This window comes from Pelobates fuscus, chromosome 5 (genome assembly GCF_036172605.1).
Source record: "Pelobates fuscus isolate aPelFus1 chromosome 5, aPelFus1.pri, whole genome shotgun sequence".
In the NCBI taxonomy this organism is placed as follows: Eukaryota; Metazoa; Chordata; class Amphibia; order Anura; family Pelobatidae; genus Pelobates; species Pelobates fuscus.
The window spans coordinates 237,543,136-237,562,759 of NC_086321.1; the positions used below are offsets into that span (position 1 = coordinate 237,543,136).

Sequence of the window (19,624 nt, forward strand, 5' to 3'; positions counted from 1 at the left end):
CTTTTTATGTTACCTTACAATTTAGATTGTAAGCTCATTTGAGCAGATCTTTCATCACGTCTTGTTCAAAAAAGCGATACTTGTCTTGTTGAATTTGGGTGTGTACCTTAGCGGCCACACAACACTATGGAATATGTTGGCATTTTATCAATAGAATAGTATTAACAATCTCAGCCTGACACCATGCCACATTATACATGCAGTAACTCCGATAAACCAAGCTTAATCAGCACATAAGAATTTATATATATATATATGTATTATTAACCTAATATTTTGTCGTCGTGTTTTCTCAACAAAAATAACTTGACTCAAAGGGCACACAATTCATTTGTTATTTGACAAGTTAATAAAGAGTAAATGATAACTGAAGTCTGGTCTGCTGTTCTCAAACCCAAGAGCCTGTGAATTATTTGTGATAGTAAACACCATTAAAACTTCTAGTGAATCAGTCTGTCAGAAGACCAGTTTCATGTAAGATATATTAACTTGTGAGGTGGAAACCCCTAACATAGCTCCTTAAGATATATTTAACTAATCTTTAAAAATAGTGCTCATGTAGGATGTGCAGGGCATGTACCCACTGCCCTCAAATGTTTTTCAATCCCACAATGCCTTGGAGGCAGCTGTACCCATGAATTCAACACATAGAATTATGGTATGAATGGGATGCCCCTTTTGATTGCCATTTTTGTAGTTTTATCTCAATAACAATACCATACATATGAAAGATACAAAGTAAATAAAGTATACCATGTTTTTTTATTTAGTTCAATGCAAGCTTAATGTATAGAGAAAATTGAAAATAATAACGGTTTCCTGTGATCTGCACTGATTTAACGAGAGAGAGAAATATTATAGTACTCGTAAACTGCAATTATTTTGAAATTTGCAATACACCAAGAAAAGTAGGTGGCAGTAAAAAGATAGCTATACAGACACCTTTGTGTTTTATCCAATTGTCTAGCTTCATGTAAGCTAGCTTGATGCTTACTCAAGGGAATGATACAAACACAGTTCATAATGAGAGAAACCAAGTCACTAAAAGCAAGATTTTTGGATCAATAAAACTTTTTAGTAAGAGCAAACCTGATACTTATAATTACTATAGATACTGGACTAATTGACACTACCATCCATTTAAAATCAGTGTACACAGACCAATAAGACTTTAAAATGCCTTAGGCGAGCTACCAGTTTAGCACCATAGCCTCGAGGAAAATACACTGATATTTCAATTCACTGTACTACATGTGTTCCCATCCAATATAAAAATGAATACCATTCATTATTTGCTCTTATACACAGATTTGTGCAGAAATAAATGCCAGGAGAGCAATCCAGTAATTGCATTTTGACAAACAAGGAAAGAGTTTCAACATTTAGACAAAAGAGTTGAACATTTACTGAACTCAACTAATTTTCTATCATCGTTAGTCTGGCCTCAGTCTTGCAACTTGATGGTTAATTCATAGTTTAGGTCAGTATTTAGAATTTCCACAAGCGAGTTAATATATAGCCCTGTTGAGTAACAACTTACCCTTTGTGTATATTCTATGACTTGCAGGGGCAAGTAGAATAGAACTTCAAACGTTAAAGGGACACTGCAGGCACACCGACCACTTAATCTCAATGAAGTGGGCTTGGTGCTATGTCACTGCGTTTTAAGCCGGCAAAAACACTGTTTCTCTGCAGGAACGCCAATATTTACATGCCTGTAGTGGCAGTCATTCTGGCGCCATTAAAGTTTTTTGTTTTTTTTACAGCTGGGTAAAACCTGGTTATTTCAACCAGATGGTGTTTTGCCACAATTGTGCACTAACATCCTAATGTATGCCTTTGGAAAGGCATTGGATTGGCTGAGATTATCAGTCATGGAGTCAGAATGACAGTTCAGAAACCAGCACTGTAAGAGAGAAAGGGTAAGTTAAAAGTTTACTCCTTATAGGTGAGGGCCGGGAACTTAAACTGTAAACAGGACACTATAGCATTAGGAATACACGTTTGTATTCCGAATTTTGTAGTGTTCCTTTAATCCCTGGTTTAGGGAATATTCCCTAAATACTAATTATCTTCTCTCCACTCCAATCATTTTCTTGCATTATTTTCCTATCTCTGCATACTCTAATCTTCAGTCACTTTTTCCATCCTCTCACCAATCTCTTACGTAATTTACAATTTAAATGTCTATTTCTTTCCATCCTTTTCTCTGCACTTGCTCAGTTGCATTTTTAATAACCACATTTCTGTATTTTGTTTCCATCCTTTTTTGTCAGTTTTACTACACCTCAATTTTCCAGTATAGACCCCCCTCCACCCATTCCATTTCCTTTGCGTATTTAAGAGTATAAAAATAGAAATCTATGGAAAATTCCACGAGGTTCTCCATAGATCATCTCATTTAAACACAATGAGAAGCTACAGGTGCCCACTGTGCATTGCAAGAGAAGGGGTAGAAGATACCTGAAGTTCCACCCTTACATGATACAAAGATGTTGATAGTAAGTCTGTATAGTATAGTAGCTGCATGTAACACAGATTAAGGTACTAACCTAGTAAGTAAAACTATGTACCGGTATGTTAGAAAATTTAGGGAGAGGTAAAATAAATCAAAGTGGGTGATGAATAAAGATCCCTCTGGAAGGCAAACATGGCAAAGAAATAATAAAACACAGCAAAATAAATAATTAAATATGCTTTGTATTCACATTTAAGAACACCCTTCTGTATTAACTCTGTCAAATCAAAAAAACCTACCCGAAGTCTTTGAGTTTGTGCAACAAGTCCATTTGCATGCATCATGGCAATAAATATTGGTACGTCGCCAAGGGGGCTCCCGATTCCCCCAGCAATGCTGACTCCCAAAGAGTCTGACGGTCCCTTTAATGATTAAAAAAAAAAAAAAAAGGTGGTTGAGTGTAACTGAATTATAATGATAAAACCTATTCATTAAATTACAAAAGATAATGGTGCAACTCCAGCTTTATTGTGAGATTTACATGTTCTACTGTTTTAAGAATGTAAAAGAACATTTTAGGGTGTCACAATAGAGTGCTCATCTGACCAGGGTGTTTGTGAAATTTGTTTGACAGATGAATTTGGGATGAATTTCCTTGACCGCTAAAAAAGGATGGTTGCTTTAAATAACACTGCCAACATTTTTTTTTATATCTTAGCATAATATTTATGTTTTAATTTACAACCTTAATACATCTTACAATATTAAACATTGCTAAAGTCAAATACATTCGTTATTTTAGGGCATTGGTCCAGTTCAGTTTAGAAAATAAATTAAATGGATACTACTGGTAGCTTTCAATCTTATAGATTAATTAACAGCATGCATCAAATGTAGGGCTGCATTTAGAATTTGGCTGATAATTGTCTGTGACCTGATCAACACTAGTATGGTACAGTTAAAGGGGATTCACACAGCTAGCATGGCAACCCAATTACAAGGCTCAAAAAGTAAGCCAAGGTGCACTGTAAGCTCGTTTGCTAAAATGTTAAAGGAATGGGCAAATTAAAAATGTTTCTTTTAATCAAAGAATTATTCATAATTTGTTTTCCCAATACTTGAGTGTGTATTTGTTTAATAAAACATGCATTTTATACACACTTTGTAAAATAGCAAACGGACAAATAAATTCTATTTGAAATCATGGTCTAATCTTTGCTGTATTATGAGCATTCATTTATGACAAATTGCAACATCAATGAGTGAACTGCACCGTACAGAGCATACAGAGCAATAGTGTCTTTACACAGTCACTAAATTATCTGACACAATGTAAAGTTTACATTCTATTTTTTGCCGTAAGTAGACATGGTCATTCAAACTTGTGCAAAAAAACAGGTTTGCTTCAAAGGATGCCTGAGATTGTAGTTTTCACACTAAAAACACATGTACCTTTTTGATTTCCACAGTTCTTAGGCCTTGAATTTCAGTGGCTGCAGAAGATAAAATATGTGACATAATTAAAATCTAAAGAACAAATAGAGGCTGCATCTTGTCAATATCATGCCAATCACTCAGAGAGTAGGAAAAGGACGTGATGAGCTATTATTACCCCAGATATTTAACAAAAGTGGCACATTTAACTTCGATTGTAAAAAAACATGTTAGACTGACACTTTTTTCCTGTTTTGAGCCACTTCACTTTAACTTCTATTTATAGTTCAGACATCAATTTTATGTATTTAATACCATATCCATTAAACAAAACCCAAATTACGTACAAATAACTATTAAAGAATGGATCACTCTTTCACAATTTCCCACACTGTGGGAATGAAATGAGAGAATGCATTCAATACACTTTGGCTCATGTTGTTCCGAACAATTGCTTGGATTGATAAAGTTTGCTGACGCATATATTTAGAGCAACAGGAAGCTCCTCGAGCTATCAGTGATAGGCAGTCACAATGAAGTCTATAAAATACTAGTGTACTATTTTTATTCCACACTGTATAATATATGCTTTGTTGTTTCTTTTTGTGGGGGTGGTAGATCTCTACTGCCTTTATGCTGTTCTACAAAATAATCTAGATTTTTACTTACTTACACATGATGATCAGGTGATAATGACATACTTTATAAAGGTTAAACACATCAAGGAAATAAAAAGTTAAAAACATCAAGGAAATAAAAATATAAGTTGACTAATAGGCTGAAAATTGAGGAAACATGACTGGCTAACATGATTTGGTGTGAAACTTGTTCATTAGCAATTATTCTTTGAAAACAACATACATATTAAAGGCATTTTGGTTATACCTTCTCAGGCTCAGCTAGATGCTAAGGTCAAATACCTGATCAAGATGGAAAAGCTGAAGGCAGCTGTGCATTAAACCAATGACCATTTCCTAAAAATAGGGTCTCATTGACTGTTGGCATTCTCCCCTAAGAGTTAAAATTTAGATCTTGCTCCAACGTAAACCACTTTTTATTTTGCATGTTTACTTGACCTAAACCAGGGGTAGTCAACCTGGTCCCTACCGCCCACTAGTGGGTGGTTTGGGATTTCAGATGGCTCTGCAGAAAATGCCCCTTGGGTTTTTAAGGCTGTGGACCAAAGTCAGCAGGGGAGATCGCAGAGCCAAGCCTTTCTGCAAGACCTCTGGGGCTGGTGATGTGATCAAAGATCACTTGCCCACTGGCACTTAGTTCCAGCAGAGGGAGATAGGGAAGGGCATCTGGGAGGCTCTGTCTTCCTCCCGCGAGCAGGCTGGACGGAAAATTGCTGTGGGTTACCATGGCAACGCTTTAATACAGTGTTGTGCTCGCAGGAGGACAGGAGAGTCAACCTGCAGCCAGAGGAGAGGGGGAGACATTAAGATAGATTTTCACATCGCACCCACCTATACATAGCGTAGACTCTATGCACCCTTCACGCACAAACTACAACCCTCAAACACACTTCAACCCCCACACACACAGCACCTTACAGGCACACATATATATATATATATATATATAAAGTAGATGTGAAAAAAACAGATACATTTAAGTACGTATTAATATATAAAAAAAAAAATACACTTGCGCTATAAAATGAATTACTGCGGCACTGGTGGGTTGTAAGGACATTTTACCATCGACAAAGATACAAAAGAGGGTGGTAGGTATTAAAAGGTTGACTACTCCTGATCTAAACAGATATTTGAAGGTGCTCCATGATAAATCATTTTCCACTTCCTCTATTTGGGAATGATTTATTTTTTTCTTGTATACCTTTGTACTGACCTGCTCAGTAATGGATATGTATATATACTGATTAGGCCTCGATTTATATCACAAGTGCCTTTAGTAAAAAAAAAAATGTAATGTATGATTGTCTGTGTGTCTCAATTTGTGTGTGTAGCAGTGTGTGTTTGTAACAGTATGGGTAGCATTATGTGTAGTTGTGTGTATGTGTTTGCTTAGCAGTGTGGGTAGTAACATGTGTAGTATTTTGTATAGCAGTGTGCATAACAGTGTGGGTAATAGCAGTATGTACAGCAGTGTGTGTAGACAGTATGGGTGCCAGTTTGTGTGAGTAACAGTGTGGGCATCGATACGAGTAGCAGTATGTGTGTGTGCAGTTGAGTAGTTGCACGTGTGTACCTATCATTTCTAAATTTTGGCTCCAGTCCTGTCCCTTCTACTGCCCAACCCTCACCTCTCCCGCCAGGAGATTGCCAAGCTCAATCTAAGGAGACAGGCCCATGCACAGATCACCGTGTTCAGTCTGGGTGCAGGGCCATGCACAGATCATGATTTAGAGCTTGGCTGGTACCCAGGCAAAGGGGCAAATTATTCCTTAATGGTTTGCCTCATCATAGAGGAACTCCTTGCATCATAGCAAATACAGAAGGCTGTAGTGATTATGATGCTAGGAGTAAACCCTTAAACTTATTTGACTAGATTTAACTCTGAATAAGATTTAATGACTGATTAATGGAGTAATTTTTAAATTTTTTTGTTGTCAATCTTTGTTTTTATTGAGGCGTATGATGGCTCAGTACAGAAAGTAAAGCAATGAGTTAATGCATGGAAAACATACGGTTTGCATAACTGGTGTACTCAATAGTTGCATGTATTCCCAAGAATAGCGGCCTCTTTTTTATAAAAATGTTAACAGTAGTATTATCATTAACAGTGTCATTACCAGTAGTATTATTATTATTACAGATTAAACAAACTAAGCAAGTTAAACAATAAAGGTTTGCTTAACTAAGTTGAATGTGACCTCGCTGGTAGAACAGTAGTATTATTACTAGCAGCATCATTACCAGAAGTATCATTATTACAGGCTAAGCAAGCTAAGCAAGCTAAACAATACCAGTTCGTTTAACTAAGTTGAATGTGACCTCGCTGGTAGGACAGTAATGGAGTAATTTTTTAATATTGAAATTAACAGCCCGAAGAACTTGATGAACCACTGACCATACATTTCAACCAACGAATACCCCCAAAAAATAAACATAACAATAAGGCCACTTTTAACCTAAGCATTTCTTCAGTAAAAAATTAGGTTTATTTTAGCTCTTTAGGTCATCATGTTACATTTTGCCATCATCACAAATTAGTCTCTGAAAACATTGTTATAGTAAATAGTTTTGTTTATGAAGCATTGGTAGCTGTATACAACCCAGTAGTCATTCATTTTCTAGATAATTCCATTTTGTTATGATGGTAAAAGAGTGCATGTAGTATTTAGCATTTAGGCTGGGGGTGATAAACAACTAGGCAGACCAAGCACCGTGAGAATTCTAGCTTGCAACAGCTGGAAAACAACATGTCAATCATCTTTATCTTACAAATTTAAATCCTTACTAAGTAGAAAAAAATGAGGCAGTGTTAATGCAATATTAATATGGGTTCTTACATTCATTCTTCTTGGATGCACTATCCAATGGATCAGTTTGTGACGGTCCAGATGCTGGGAAACTAAATGAAGTCAGATTACTGCTCCCATCACTAACCTACAAGTAAAATAATTCACTATTAATGGCATGAAGTAAAACATCTGGAGGTGTCTCTTACATACATAGAACACTCTAAAGCTATTAAACTGCAGGGACACTGTCTTAATGCAGTTGCCACACCTATTATCAATACTTGTCAATACCAGAGAGGTGAGTAACATTTTCTAACTTAGTTCCAGCTTCTCCTTCACATGTGCTATGTAATGGTTATAACGTGTTTGAATACTCAGGAAATATGCTGCCCTTTTGTCTTTATCTATACCCCAAATCCCTTCTAGCAGAAGATGGTTTAACCCCTTAAGGACACATGACATGTGTGACATGTCATGATTCCCTTTTATTCCAGAAGTTTGGTCCTTAAGGGGTTAAAAGACAACTGTCACCTTAACATCATTTTAATATAATTATCTGGTCATCAACTTTTGAAAGGAATTAGATTATTGATCAAATTAAGTATTTGTAAAATAAATGAGAAAGACACATCCCTTCCTTATATATGACAGGATCCTTCAGCCATATACATACCTGTATACACATTGGGTTAGACAATGTTTGAAAACCTTCCCAGTCTCACTCCCTGCACAGTGTAGACATCAATCAGACCCACTAACAGTCTATTTCAAACACTGTCTGACCCAAGGTATGTGCATATGGCTAAAGAATACGGTCGTATACTAAAGTTTTTCTAATTTTTTTTTTACATATACTGCATTTATAAAATAATCAATTTCCTTTTAAAACTTGACGAGAGGGTTATTATATTAAAAAATAATATTGAGGTGAAAGTTCTCCTTCAAGAAGAGTCCTCATCACAATTAGTTCCTCTCTGTTTAGTTTATTTGATTACAATTACTTGGCTTTCACTACATCATGCAAAACTACAGAATATGTTGGAGATTTATTAATGATAATTTTCATACATTTGAAGCAATGTTTTTATGAAAGAAAAAATGCTCTTTTCCCCCCCTTAGTAGGATTTAAGACATGTTTTTTTTTCGCTGCGTATTCTTTACACAACTAGCCTCCTTAACCAAAGAAATGCAGCCTGAGGCCTTTAATAGCTCGTGCTTCTTGTGAGGCTTCTATGATGCTGCAAAATAAACTTTTTAGACTCACTTGACTGCCCTGTGATGTCCTCCTCTCTGAATGGAAAGGGCCAGCCTTTATCCTTCCAACTTCTAGCTTCACTGTACCTAGAGAACACTGAGAAACAGAAGGAAATAGATTGTGATTGTAATTAAGCAACAGTAGTCCATCTTAAATGTTCTTAATAAAACAGATTTTGTGTATAGTCTAAGATAATTTTGTGCAAAATGTGTGTTCTAGTTTACCATTTCCACTGGGAAGCTATTACAGGACTCTCAGAAAACTTCTGAAAAATGACATTCTTATTTGTAGAAATCTTATTTGATTGAAACTAAATAAAATCAAACGAAAATCATCAAAAGTATTTTTAGCACCCCTCCCTGTCACAGCTGCCTCATTCCAGTGCCCTACTTAACTTTAATACAACACAATTCAGTTCTGTACTATGTTAAACTGGTCCTTGAATTCAAGGACCAGGTCAAACACATTATACAACTGAATTGTATTTTTAGTTATACTGTTTCTTTGTCATTCTATATTAGAATTCAAGGACCAGTTTAACATATTATACAAATGAATTGTATTTTTAGTTATATTTTTTTCTTTGTCACTGTATATTAGATACCTGTATATGAAATGGAAACTCACCACTCCATTTCTATAGAAATATATATATATATATATATATATATATATATATATATATATATATATATTTGTGTGAAGGGCTCATGATGGCAAAGAGAAATAAGACCTAATAAGTGTAGGATGGTATAAAAGTAGCAAGTCGGTTGTGGTGTGCCGAAACCGACGATGAGGTAGGCCTGAAAATAAAGAGGGCCTACCAAGAAGAAATGTAAGAAAAAGGAGTTGATAAAGAGGTGTGGGTGGGAGGGTGATGCAACGCTGACCTCGAAGGTATGGAGCCAGGTAAGGGGTGTCCCTTAAGTAGGGAAGGGGTGTGTCATACGCCCCTCCCACAAACACAGGCCAAAAGGCCTTACTACTTGTGTGAAGGGCTCATGATGGCAAAGAGAAATAAGACCTAATAAGTGTAGGATGGTATAAAAGTAGCAAGTCGGTTGTGGTGTGCCGAAACCGACGATGAGGTAGGCCTGAAAATAAAGAGGGCAAAAATAGAAATTTCAACATTTTAATACAAACTACCAATATACAAACTTAACAAGACATGTTCTGAAAAGCATTCCTTACTTCTTGTACAGGGTTAGGAATGTACCGTGTGTAAGCGGATGATTTCCAGCGCCCCAGTGTCTTGATAACATGAACCGGTATGTTAACACTGGAGGCTGTGGAGGCCGCTCCTATGCGGAAGGAGTGGCCTGAATAGTTAGCTGGCTTGAGTCCCAGCTGTGTTAGTAATGACCTAACGTGGGTCATGAAGTTGGTAGTAGTGAGAACTGAACCTCGTAGAACAAAAAGTGGTTGTGATGGTGGTGCCTTGAGACTCTCTGTATAAGAGTCCAATATTTGGACGGGGCACCAACTGTTGTGAGTCGGATAGTATTTAACCTCTACGGGTGGAGCGTGTTGACTGTTTTTTGAATGAGGTAGTGTCAGGATATAATAGTCCATGTGTTTGGTTAAGTGCGAATGAAGCAGTAGGTGAGTGGATTGTGTTGTATTGATGGCGGTAAACTCTCTAGGTCTCAGAAACCCATAAAAAGCCACATAAATAGCTGTTTTGATGACTAGTGTTGTGTTGAAGGAGAAGGGTTTTAGATCTAGTAGTTGTGATAATTTCTTAAGGATATGAAAATCTATAGGAAGCCTCTGTGCTGTATGCGGGGGTTCGGATCTTTGTATACCCCTAAGGATGTTCTTGATTTGGTATGATGACATGAAACTTGAGTTGTTGGGTTGTAAGGTCAGCATGTGATGTTGGATGCCTGTAAGATATAGTTTGATTGTGTTGTAAGAAAGTTTGAGTTTGAGGTGGCAAAAAGAGGCAAAACCTAAAAAAGATGTCATGATGAATGGTTGTAATATGTTGTGTTCCAACAGGAATCTTTTGAATAAACTGAAAGCTCTGTTGTAGGTTTTCCTGGTATTTGTAGATAGAGCTAGTTGGGACAAAGTTCTGCAATGTTGCATGATAACGTCTAGTCCATTGTTAGCTGATGGAACAGTGGAGTGGCCGTGGCTGTGAGCGCGGCTGATGGGAGAAGTTGATGAAAGGCCTGGAATTTAAAACGAGACAAATTATCAGCTGCCTCGTTACAAATACCTGGAATATGAACACAGTGCAAGAAAAAATTATGACATGCTGCCAACCAAGTGAGTTTCCTCAAAAATCTCATGATAGTAAGGGAGTTGGAGCGACCTTTGTTGATAATGGAACAGGTTGCTTGGTTGTCTGAGTAACACCTGACTGATGAACCTGTCCATAGATGTCCCCATGCCACGGCAGCCGCCACGATGGGATATATCTCGAAAAGAGCTGAGGTAGAGAAAAAACACTCCAGGTCCTGCACCTCTGAAGGCCAGCTACCCCAAAGCCATTCGTTCCCAAAAATTGCTGCAAAACCTGTGGTAGACGCCGCGTCTGTCCAAACAGTAGGAGAAGTGTCAGACAATTGAGGGAGGAACATGCTTTTTCCGTTCCAGGAGTTTAAAAAGTTTCTCCACATGAGAAGGTCTGCCGTGGCTTGGGTATCTAGGGTTAATCTGTGTGCATCATGTAGAAACCGTGGGAACATGCTGAGGAGACGTGATATGAAAGCACGGCCTTGAGGTATAATACGCATGGCAAAATTGAGTGACCCCAGTAAAGATTGTAATTCTTTGCGATTGCAAGTGCGTAGTTGTATATAGAGGTTGATGTTTGTCAGAATGTTTTCTACCTTGGTGCGTGGTAGGCTAGCTTGCATGTTGGCTGAGTCTAGCATGATGCCCAGGAAAGTGATGATGGTATCTGGGCCTTCGGTCTTGGTAGGGGAGACTGGGACCCCCAACTGGTTGAATAGGCTGACAGTTTCTTTGAGGCTAGTGGGAGGGGAAGAATTCTCCTCGACCATTAGGAAATCGTCCAGATAATGTATGACTGTAGGGCATCTGGATATATTGAGTAGTAACCAGCATAGGATTTCGGCAAATGTGTCAAATATGGCTGGACTACTTTTAGAACCAAAAGTTAGTCGTGAGAAAAAGTAGTAGTTCCCTTCCCACTTGATGCCATGTAGGTGCCACAGTGTGGGGTGGATTGGTAGTAGTTTGAATGCATTTGTTATGTCGGTCTTACTGAGCCATGCACCGACTCCTGCCTGTAAGATAGCCGTAATGGCGTGGTCTATAGTGGAATATTGCAGGGAGAATTCCTCCGATGGTATTAAGGAGTTGAGGCTGGGAGTGGTAGAGGTGTGTGGTGCCGACAAATCGATAATAAGTCTCTGCTTGTTGGAAGATTTTCCTGTGACAACCCCGATAGGGTTTGTCCTCCATGTAGTGAAAGGAGGGGATTGAAAAGGTCCCAATAAAAAACCTTCTGACACTTCTTTAGCTATGAGTGTGTCAACAGCTGTAGGGTTGTGTTGGGCGGATTGTAGATTTGGACATTCCAGGATTCCTGAAGGCATATGTATGATACCTGTGTGGAATCCTTCTGATAGACCAGAGATTATGAAATCTACTAAATGTGTAGATGGATGCTGTGACAGAAATGTCGCAAGTAGGGATATGTTGATAGACGTTAGGTACTGTTTGGGATACATTTTATTGGGACACATGATTTTTGCATGTGCCCTGAAACATTTTGAGCATATATGCAATAAACGACAACCGCTGTAATTACATGTACCAACATTAAAGTTATTACATATCTGGGATTTGCCCAGAAACTTGATAGGTCTACCCAGTTTGTCTTTAGCTATTTTCTCCGTAGGACCAGCGGAGCTAGGTCCTTGCACGTGGGTATGCTCGTTAGCAGTGGTGGGACAAAAATTTGCCGAATGAGACATGGAGGAGCAGTATGCACAAGCCGGCGTCCTTAGCCCTGCAAAGTGTCTGCAGAAAATCACTGTGTCTATCTTACTCCAGTTGGACCTTGTCCCGTACTGTGAGAAGGCGCCTGACACTTTTGCAGAAAAAGATCTATGGTAATCGTAGAATGCCGATCCACCATATTTATTGCCCAGGTCCACCAGCTTGTGCATATACATGTCGAATTCCTCACGCCTGTGTGGGTAAACGGCACATATGACATCCCGGTAGATGCCAAAAGCCAACACAAATTCCGGGATGGTGAGTTTCCTGTTTAGGCGTGCATCCCTGGACTTTACCACCACAGAAATATCCTCATACGCATAAGTTTTATGCTCCACCACATCCTGGGAGGCAATTAGTAGTGCAGCTAAGTTGACATCTTTACCTTCCAGGATGTCTTTCTTAAGGTGCTCAGGTATCATATGGGCAGGGTTAACCTCCTGCTCGTCAGAGGTGGTGGCTGGAGAAACTAGTGGCAACTCGACCAGTGGCGGAGGGGTCACAGTGACTGACCCAGCCAAGGTAAGGGCTGTGGTGACCGATTCCAGTTTCTCCAGCCTGGAGTTTACCTTGCCCATGGATGACATGAGGGATGTAAGCATGCCATGTATATCTGTCGGGTTAGACTGGCTAGTCCCTTCCCCTGCATCAGAGTTATCAGTTGAGGTGTGCAACAGTTTGTATAGTTCCGCTTTCCTGGCAGTAGCGGGGAAAGGAATGTGTCGCCTCCTGAGTTCGTTAGTTATGCGAGGGATTGTCCAGGACCTGAATGATGCAGGACTAGCCATGTCTTCTTCCGGTGGTGGGGAGTTTGGTCTAGCCGGAGTGCTCGGGATGGAGAAATCCTCTACCCCTTCTTGAGACATACTAGATGAGAAAATATACCGTTAGTGTTGAAACCCAGGGGATGTACTGGCGGGCTAATTATGCCGTGTGAGGCAAAAAAATTAATCTTGTCCTTTGGTGACAGGTGAGGCCCTGCTATTTGCCAAGTGGCTATGAGAGGCTCTATCTATGCGTTGGCGCGAGGGAATATTGAGGCCACCCATGTAGTGGCAGGAATTCGTAGGCCTCTCGGTGACAATAAAAGAAAAACAGGGGAAGGGAGTGACAGGTGACGCCCTCTCTAAACTTTGCGAGGCGGCTAACTAACGTGTGGCTCGAGGGGTGTATGCCTCCGAAACGTTTGAGGCGGGGTGTTGGCCTCGCGGACCTCTAAACTATAGGCGGTATGCCAAGAGGGGAGATACCTATTTGGGCCTATACCCCTAACTTGCCAGTACTCTACGTCCTATTTAGGGAGAACGTATGTGACACGTGAGCAGGCTTACGTACCTGATAGTATGTATACGTATATGGTGCGTAAGGTATAGAAAACCTGGATAAACCTAAAAGGGTAGAAATAGATATGATAGTATGAGAAATGGATCCTGTGATACTAACGTAGACTAGATATGCTGTGGTTGATTTTATTAACCGTATGTGTTGAAGGGGAACAATTAGAGTAAGGAAGTACCCCGCCTGATTTATTATGGAGAAAAACCGTAACGCAGGATTAGCTTGTAGTGTCTACATATAATGTGTATACCTGGTGACCAAATTTAAAATATATATATGGCCGTGCTACTGTAGTAATCGTAGTGCAGGGAGTATGAGTTTAAACTATGAAAATTGACCATATGCAGAAAAGTAGACGTATGAGAGGTTAAACCAAAAGTGTGATTCAAACCTGAAAGTGTGAGATGTTGGGACCGTGTTCTGTATACACGATATATCGTTTGAGTATATGCAGAAAGGTCAGGAAATGTAGGTGCCATGTAAACGGGTGTACATGGTAGTGACAACGTAATATACACAATTAATTTAGAGAAAACTTTATCACATATATATATATACACATTATACCTATTCCTGATTAATTATCTGAGTTTCTAGTGTATGTAATTTGAGTACATAAAGAAAAGTCAGCATATGACAAGTGCCATGTAATGAAAAGTGTACATGGTGTGTTTAAACAGGGAGGAGAGAAAAAAAAAAAAAAAAAAAACGTTTGTTTAAAACAAATTCCTAAGTGTAAATGGAAGGTACACAAAAAGTAAAGTTGTTCAAGCGAAACTATGTATATGTATACCAGGGGAATATCATGAACTAATAATACATGAGCCCTAACCTAGGTATAATTAATGTGACAGCATAAATTATGAAATACATGCTATAATCGTTATATGTATATAAAACAGACTGGTATTCAATAAACTATAATCTGCATTAAAAATGAATAATCCTACTATCAGGTACTAAAACTTATAATATAGAAACAAACTGAAATAAAGGAGGGAAAAAGTAAAGCATAGGAATGCTACATACTTAGTACTTGGTTTCCGGAAACCGGAGGGTTAATTTGCCTGAGACTTTGGCCGTAAAGCGTGTGGCCGTAAAGTGAGGCTGAAAATTATTGCGACGCCGTGGGAAGTGATCCGGGCGACGGACTTACGTTTGAGAAGTCCAGAGGACTCGATCAGCGAAGAAGACCGGGTTTTTTGTGCGTGGCTGGCCGTGGAGAGACCTGTAAGGAGTTCCTGGACACAGCTGACACCGAAGAAAAACGCGGGTTTCCGAAAGCAAGATGGCGCCGTCCGTGAACCGGAAGTGGATTCAGGATGCAACGCTGACCTCGAAGGTATGGAGCCAGGTAAGGGGTGTCCCTTAAGTAGGGAAGGGGTGTGTCATACGCCCCTCCCACAAACACAGGCCAAAAGGCCTTACTACATATAAATAAATAAATGGATCTTTTATATTCCCCTCTAGCTCCAAATAGATTGTCCCATTAATTATATATATATATATATATATATATATATATATATTATCATCTGTAATAGCATAGCTGAAGTTATGTTATGATGCAAAAGGTACAGCTGACATACAAGCAGACAATATCTACTTCAGGAAACAGACAAACCAAAATCAATCTCATTGTTTTTAGGTATACCCAGGTTCTCAGGCACTCTAACAGTCATTATTTACATATATTCACTAAGATTGCTGTACTAGAGGTTGATACAGAACATTCAAAGTAAGGTTGATGGCTATCCATGTTTTCCACTAGAGCAGAAATCTAAACCGAAACATTAGAAACTGCTAATCAAACATTCAGGCTTGGGGTTCCTTCTTCATCCCCTTACACAGACCTCTTGGCTCATACAGGGCAGCTATTTTTGTTATTTGTTTTTGATTCCTATGTTTTCTTCTTTATATGTTGGTGGGACCCAGGGGTCTATTTCTCTTATGAAACTCAGAGTTAAGAATCATGCCATTAGTCTTTCTTTAGTTCTGATATATGATACAACTCTCACAAATGTCTGAATAGTCTTGTGTTTTTATATCAAAATAGTGCGTTTTCCACATGTCAAGTGCCCCTTTGTTGATTACCGTACTTCTATCTTGTCAAACTTAATTGAAATGTTACTGTCAGCATGATTGCTAATCCTTGCACTGCAAAAATAAAAATTGACAAAAAAAACAAACAAACAAACCCCAAACTGAAACATTCAGAGCCAAGACAAACACAATCCAACATGCACGTTATCCATATATTATATTAACATACACTATATACAACGCAAGACATTCTTGGACAGAAACTACGGTACACTAAAACACATGAATACTTAGGATCAGGGCCGGTGCAAGGATTTTTGACTACACAGGCGAAGATGAATTTTGCCACCCCCCTCCCCATCGAAAAAAAATGTATCTTCACCTGTGTGTCTTTTACCCCCCTTTTGACTAACTTACCCCCTTTAGTGTTTTATATCCCATTGTGTATGTCTTGCCCCCCCCCTTTTATCCTGTGTGTCCCCTTTGCTGTATTTTATCTCTCCTGTGTCTCTTACAACCCTCCTTGTGTATTTTTTACTTCCCCCAGCCCCTTTGCCTTTCTCTTTCTCCCCCCAGCCCTTTTGTGTGTCTTTCGTCCCCCTGCCCTTTGGTGTGGCTCTTTCTCCCCAACATATTTGTGTGTATTTTTATCCCAGTACCTTTGTGCATCTCTTTCTCCCCCTAGCCCCTTTGTGCTTCGTTCTCCCCCACAGCCCCTCTGTGCTTCGTTCTCCCCCACAGTCCCTCTGTGCATCTTTCCCCCAGCCCCTCACCCTTCTGCGCGACTCTTTCTCCCCCCAGCCCCTTTGTGTTTGTCCCCCCTCAACCCCACTGTATGTTTCTTTGTGCCACCCAGCCCTCCTGTGTCTTTTTATATTCTCCCGTACCTTTTATTGCCCCCCCTCCCCTCCTGTACCTTTTATTGTCCCTCCTGTACCTTTTTTTGTCTCACCTCCTCCCCTCCTGACCCTTTCATAGTTGTCCTTTCCCTCCTGTGTCTTTCAATGCCCCAGTGCTTTTTAATGTCCCTCCTCCCGTCCCATTTATTGTCCCCCCTTCTTTTTCCTTTCATTGTCCCCCCTCCTGTATCTTTCATAAATGTTACTTTTACTGTCTCAACTCATGAACCTTTCATAGTCTCCCCTCCCTACCTGTGCCTTTTCTTGTCCCCCATCCTGTACCTTTTCTTGTCTTCCCTCTTGAGCCGGTCATAGTCCCCCCCTCCTGTACCTTTTATTGTACCCCTACCCTCCTATACCCTTTCCCCCTCCTGTCCTGTATCTTTTATTGTCCCCCTCCCCTCTTGTACCTTTTATTGTTGTCCCCTGTATCTTTTATTGTCCCCCACTCCCCTATTCTACCTTTCATTATTGTCCCCCTCCCCTCTTGTACCTTTTATTGTTGTCCCCTGTATCTTTTATTGTCCCCCACTCCCCTATTCTGCCTTCTATTATTGTTCCCCCTCCTGTACCTTTTATTGTCTTCCCTCTTGAACCTTTCATAGTCCCCCCCCTTCCTGTACCTTTTATTGTACCCTTACACTCCTGTTCCTTTTATTGTCCCCCCTCCTATCATGCCTCTTTTATTGCCCCCCCCCCCTTCCTGTACCTTTTATTGTCTCCTTCCTCTCCCCTCCGCACCTCCGTCCATGTGACTGAGCTGGAGGTCCGCGGCGAAGGATCCGGTTTCCTGTTCTGGTCTGACAGGAAGCAGTTCGTTGCATTTCCTGTCAGACCGGGTAAGTAGCGGTCCGCCCGCTCAGCCACGCACCGCAGTGACAGACAGGAGGGGAGCGATGCAAATGGCGCCCTCCTCCTTCTGTTCACCGGAGATCGTGCCCCCTGTACCCGCGCGCCCTAAGGCGGCCGCCTGGGCCGCCTTAGGGTAGCGCCGGCCCTGCTTAGGATAACGGTTTGTCACAGTCATGATGAAACTACATATAGCTATAAAAAAGGCCATTCCTATAAACTGTATTTGCTTAAGCAGGGACATACCTACAAACTGTATTTGTTTGAGAAGGACCATTCCCATAAACTGTTTGTTTGAGCAGGACTATGCCTATAAGCGGTGTTTGTTTGAGCAGGGCCGTGTTTGATTGATCAGTGCACATAAACTGTGTTTGCTTGAGCAGGGCTGTTTTTATACACTGTTTTTGTTTCTGCAGGATCATTTCTATAAAGTGTTTTTGGTTGAGCAGGGCCATATCCATAAATTGCTTGTTTGAGCAGGGCCATTTTTATAAACACAAACAAAGCTTTGGAGCAAACTAGAGAAGACTAAATCAGAAAACAGAACCTCATTTTTATGTAATTGAAAATAAAGCAAATTTGGAATTTTTGAGAGACTCAAATACAAGCTAGTTTAAATAACTGTCTAAATTTGCTATAGATTATTACAAAGTTTGCGGATTGCTTAAATTATTTGGTTTGGTTATTACTGTCTGTATTTTATGCACCCTAAACTCAATTTGTCCTTGTATATGCAAATATTGGATGATAGGCGAAAAGCTGTGTCCATCCAGTCACATCTAAAACCAGCCATGGTCAGTGTGAGGCTGGGCTTGTTCACTTACTCGTCCTTCTCAACCTCCCAGGAACCAATGCATGGGCAACCTCAGAAGATGACATAATCATGCAAGAGACTGCCGGGGAGAACTAGGAATAAGGCAAGGCCTGCACTGTCACACCGGAGGTGAGTAGGCTATAAAAGTTGGTGAGCTTGGCGACTGTTGGGGACTACCTAATTCACCTAGATACCCACCTCTGCACGCAGCGCGAGTGATTGCCGGGACAGTCTGGGACTATTTTGAGCTGGAGCTGCTTTTGGTGTGCATGCCCCCTAGGGTACACGTACCACAGGTTGAGAAATTAGTGTTTAAGCAGGACCATTTCTACCTCTGGTTCCTGTATTATTAAAAGTTGTGTCACTGATCACATATGCTTTGCTGACACACTGTAAAACAATAAGGAATATGACTGTGCTTTATAAACCAATAAAATGACATGCATGTCCATGGTTATATCCCACGACTGCAGACCTCTATAACCATGTCACATCCTCCCTGCAAAAGCTTACCTGCACAATGTATGTACATCCTGCTTAGTGACACTATCTTTTATGGATTTAATAAAAAAAATAAAGTGTTTCATACAATGGTTTTTAAGGGGTTACAGTTCAAAACCATTCATTATGATCAGTGTTTTTAAACTACCAATGTTTGCAACACACATTCACTTGTTCTGCAATCATCTGAGAAACAGACAAGGAGGATGCTTGGAAATAAAACAAAACAATATGAAATGAAAATATAAAAGAAGCACAAAGACTAGGATACCGAGAGCTTTCTGGTTGAGCAGGGGCTGCAGTCTCTTAAAATAACCACATGGGGAATCAATAGGATTATTAAACAAGGCCTTCCGAGATTACAGTTATTGCTGCTTTTTATTTTATGTTCTGCCATCTGGAGTCATCAGATGTAACTTGCTATTATTATCTAGTTATGGATCTCCTGAGTCATTGAGTATATGATTACAGCCATTCTATTGAAGTCATTTTTGTTTTTATAAGCCTCCTCCCTTAGTTTCATGTTTTAACAATAGTGCCTAATGGAGAGAAATTGCAGTTGATGGTGCACTTTTGGGGGTGAAGAGAAAAAGGTGCCAAAAGAATTAAGTGCAAAAGGACCAGT

General features: G+C 39.8%; 1 protein-coding gene across 10 annotated transcripts in view; it reads right to left on the bottom strand.

Moving 5' to 3' along the window:
* The window catches only part of MPDZ (multiple PDZ domain crumbs cell polarity complex component), a 157,406-nt gene that overhangs the window by 11,786 nt on the left and 125,996 nt on the right, over positions 1–19,624 (bottom strand). For all 10 annotated transcript variants that reach the window (XM_063455138.1, XM_063455143.1, XM_063455147.1 and 7 more), the window contains 4 exons: positions 8,587–8,673; positions 7,371–7,467; positions 3,911–3,951; positions 2,758–2,880 (listed from right to left, as the gene is read on the bottom strand). In XM_063455138.1, coding sequence (XP_063311208.1) covers positions 2,758–2,880; positions 3,911–3,951; positions 7,371–7,467; positions 8,587–8,673 — 348 coding nt within the window. The remainder of the gene's footprint in view (positions 1–2,757; positions 2,881–3,910; positions 3,952–7,370; positions 7,468–8,586; positions 8,674–19,624) is intronic.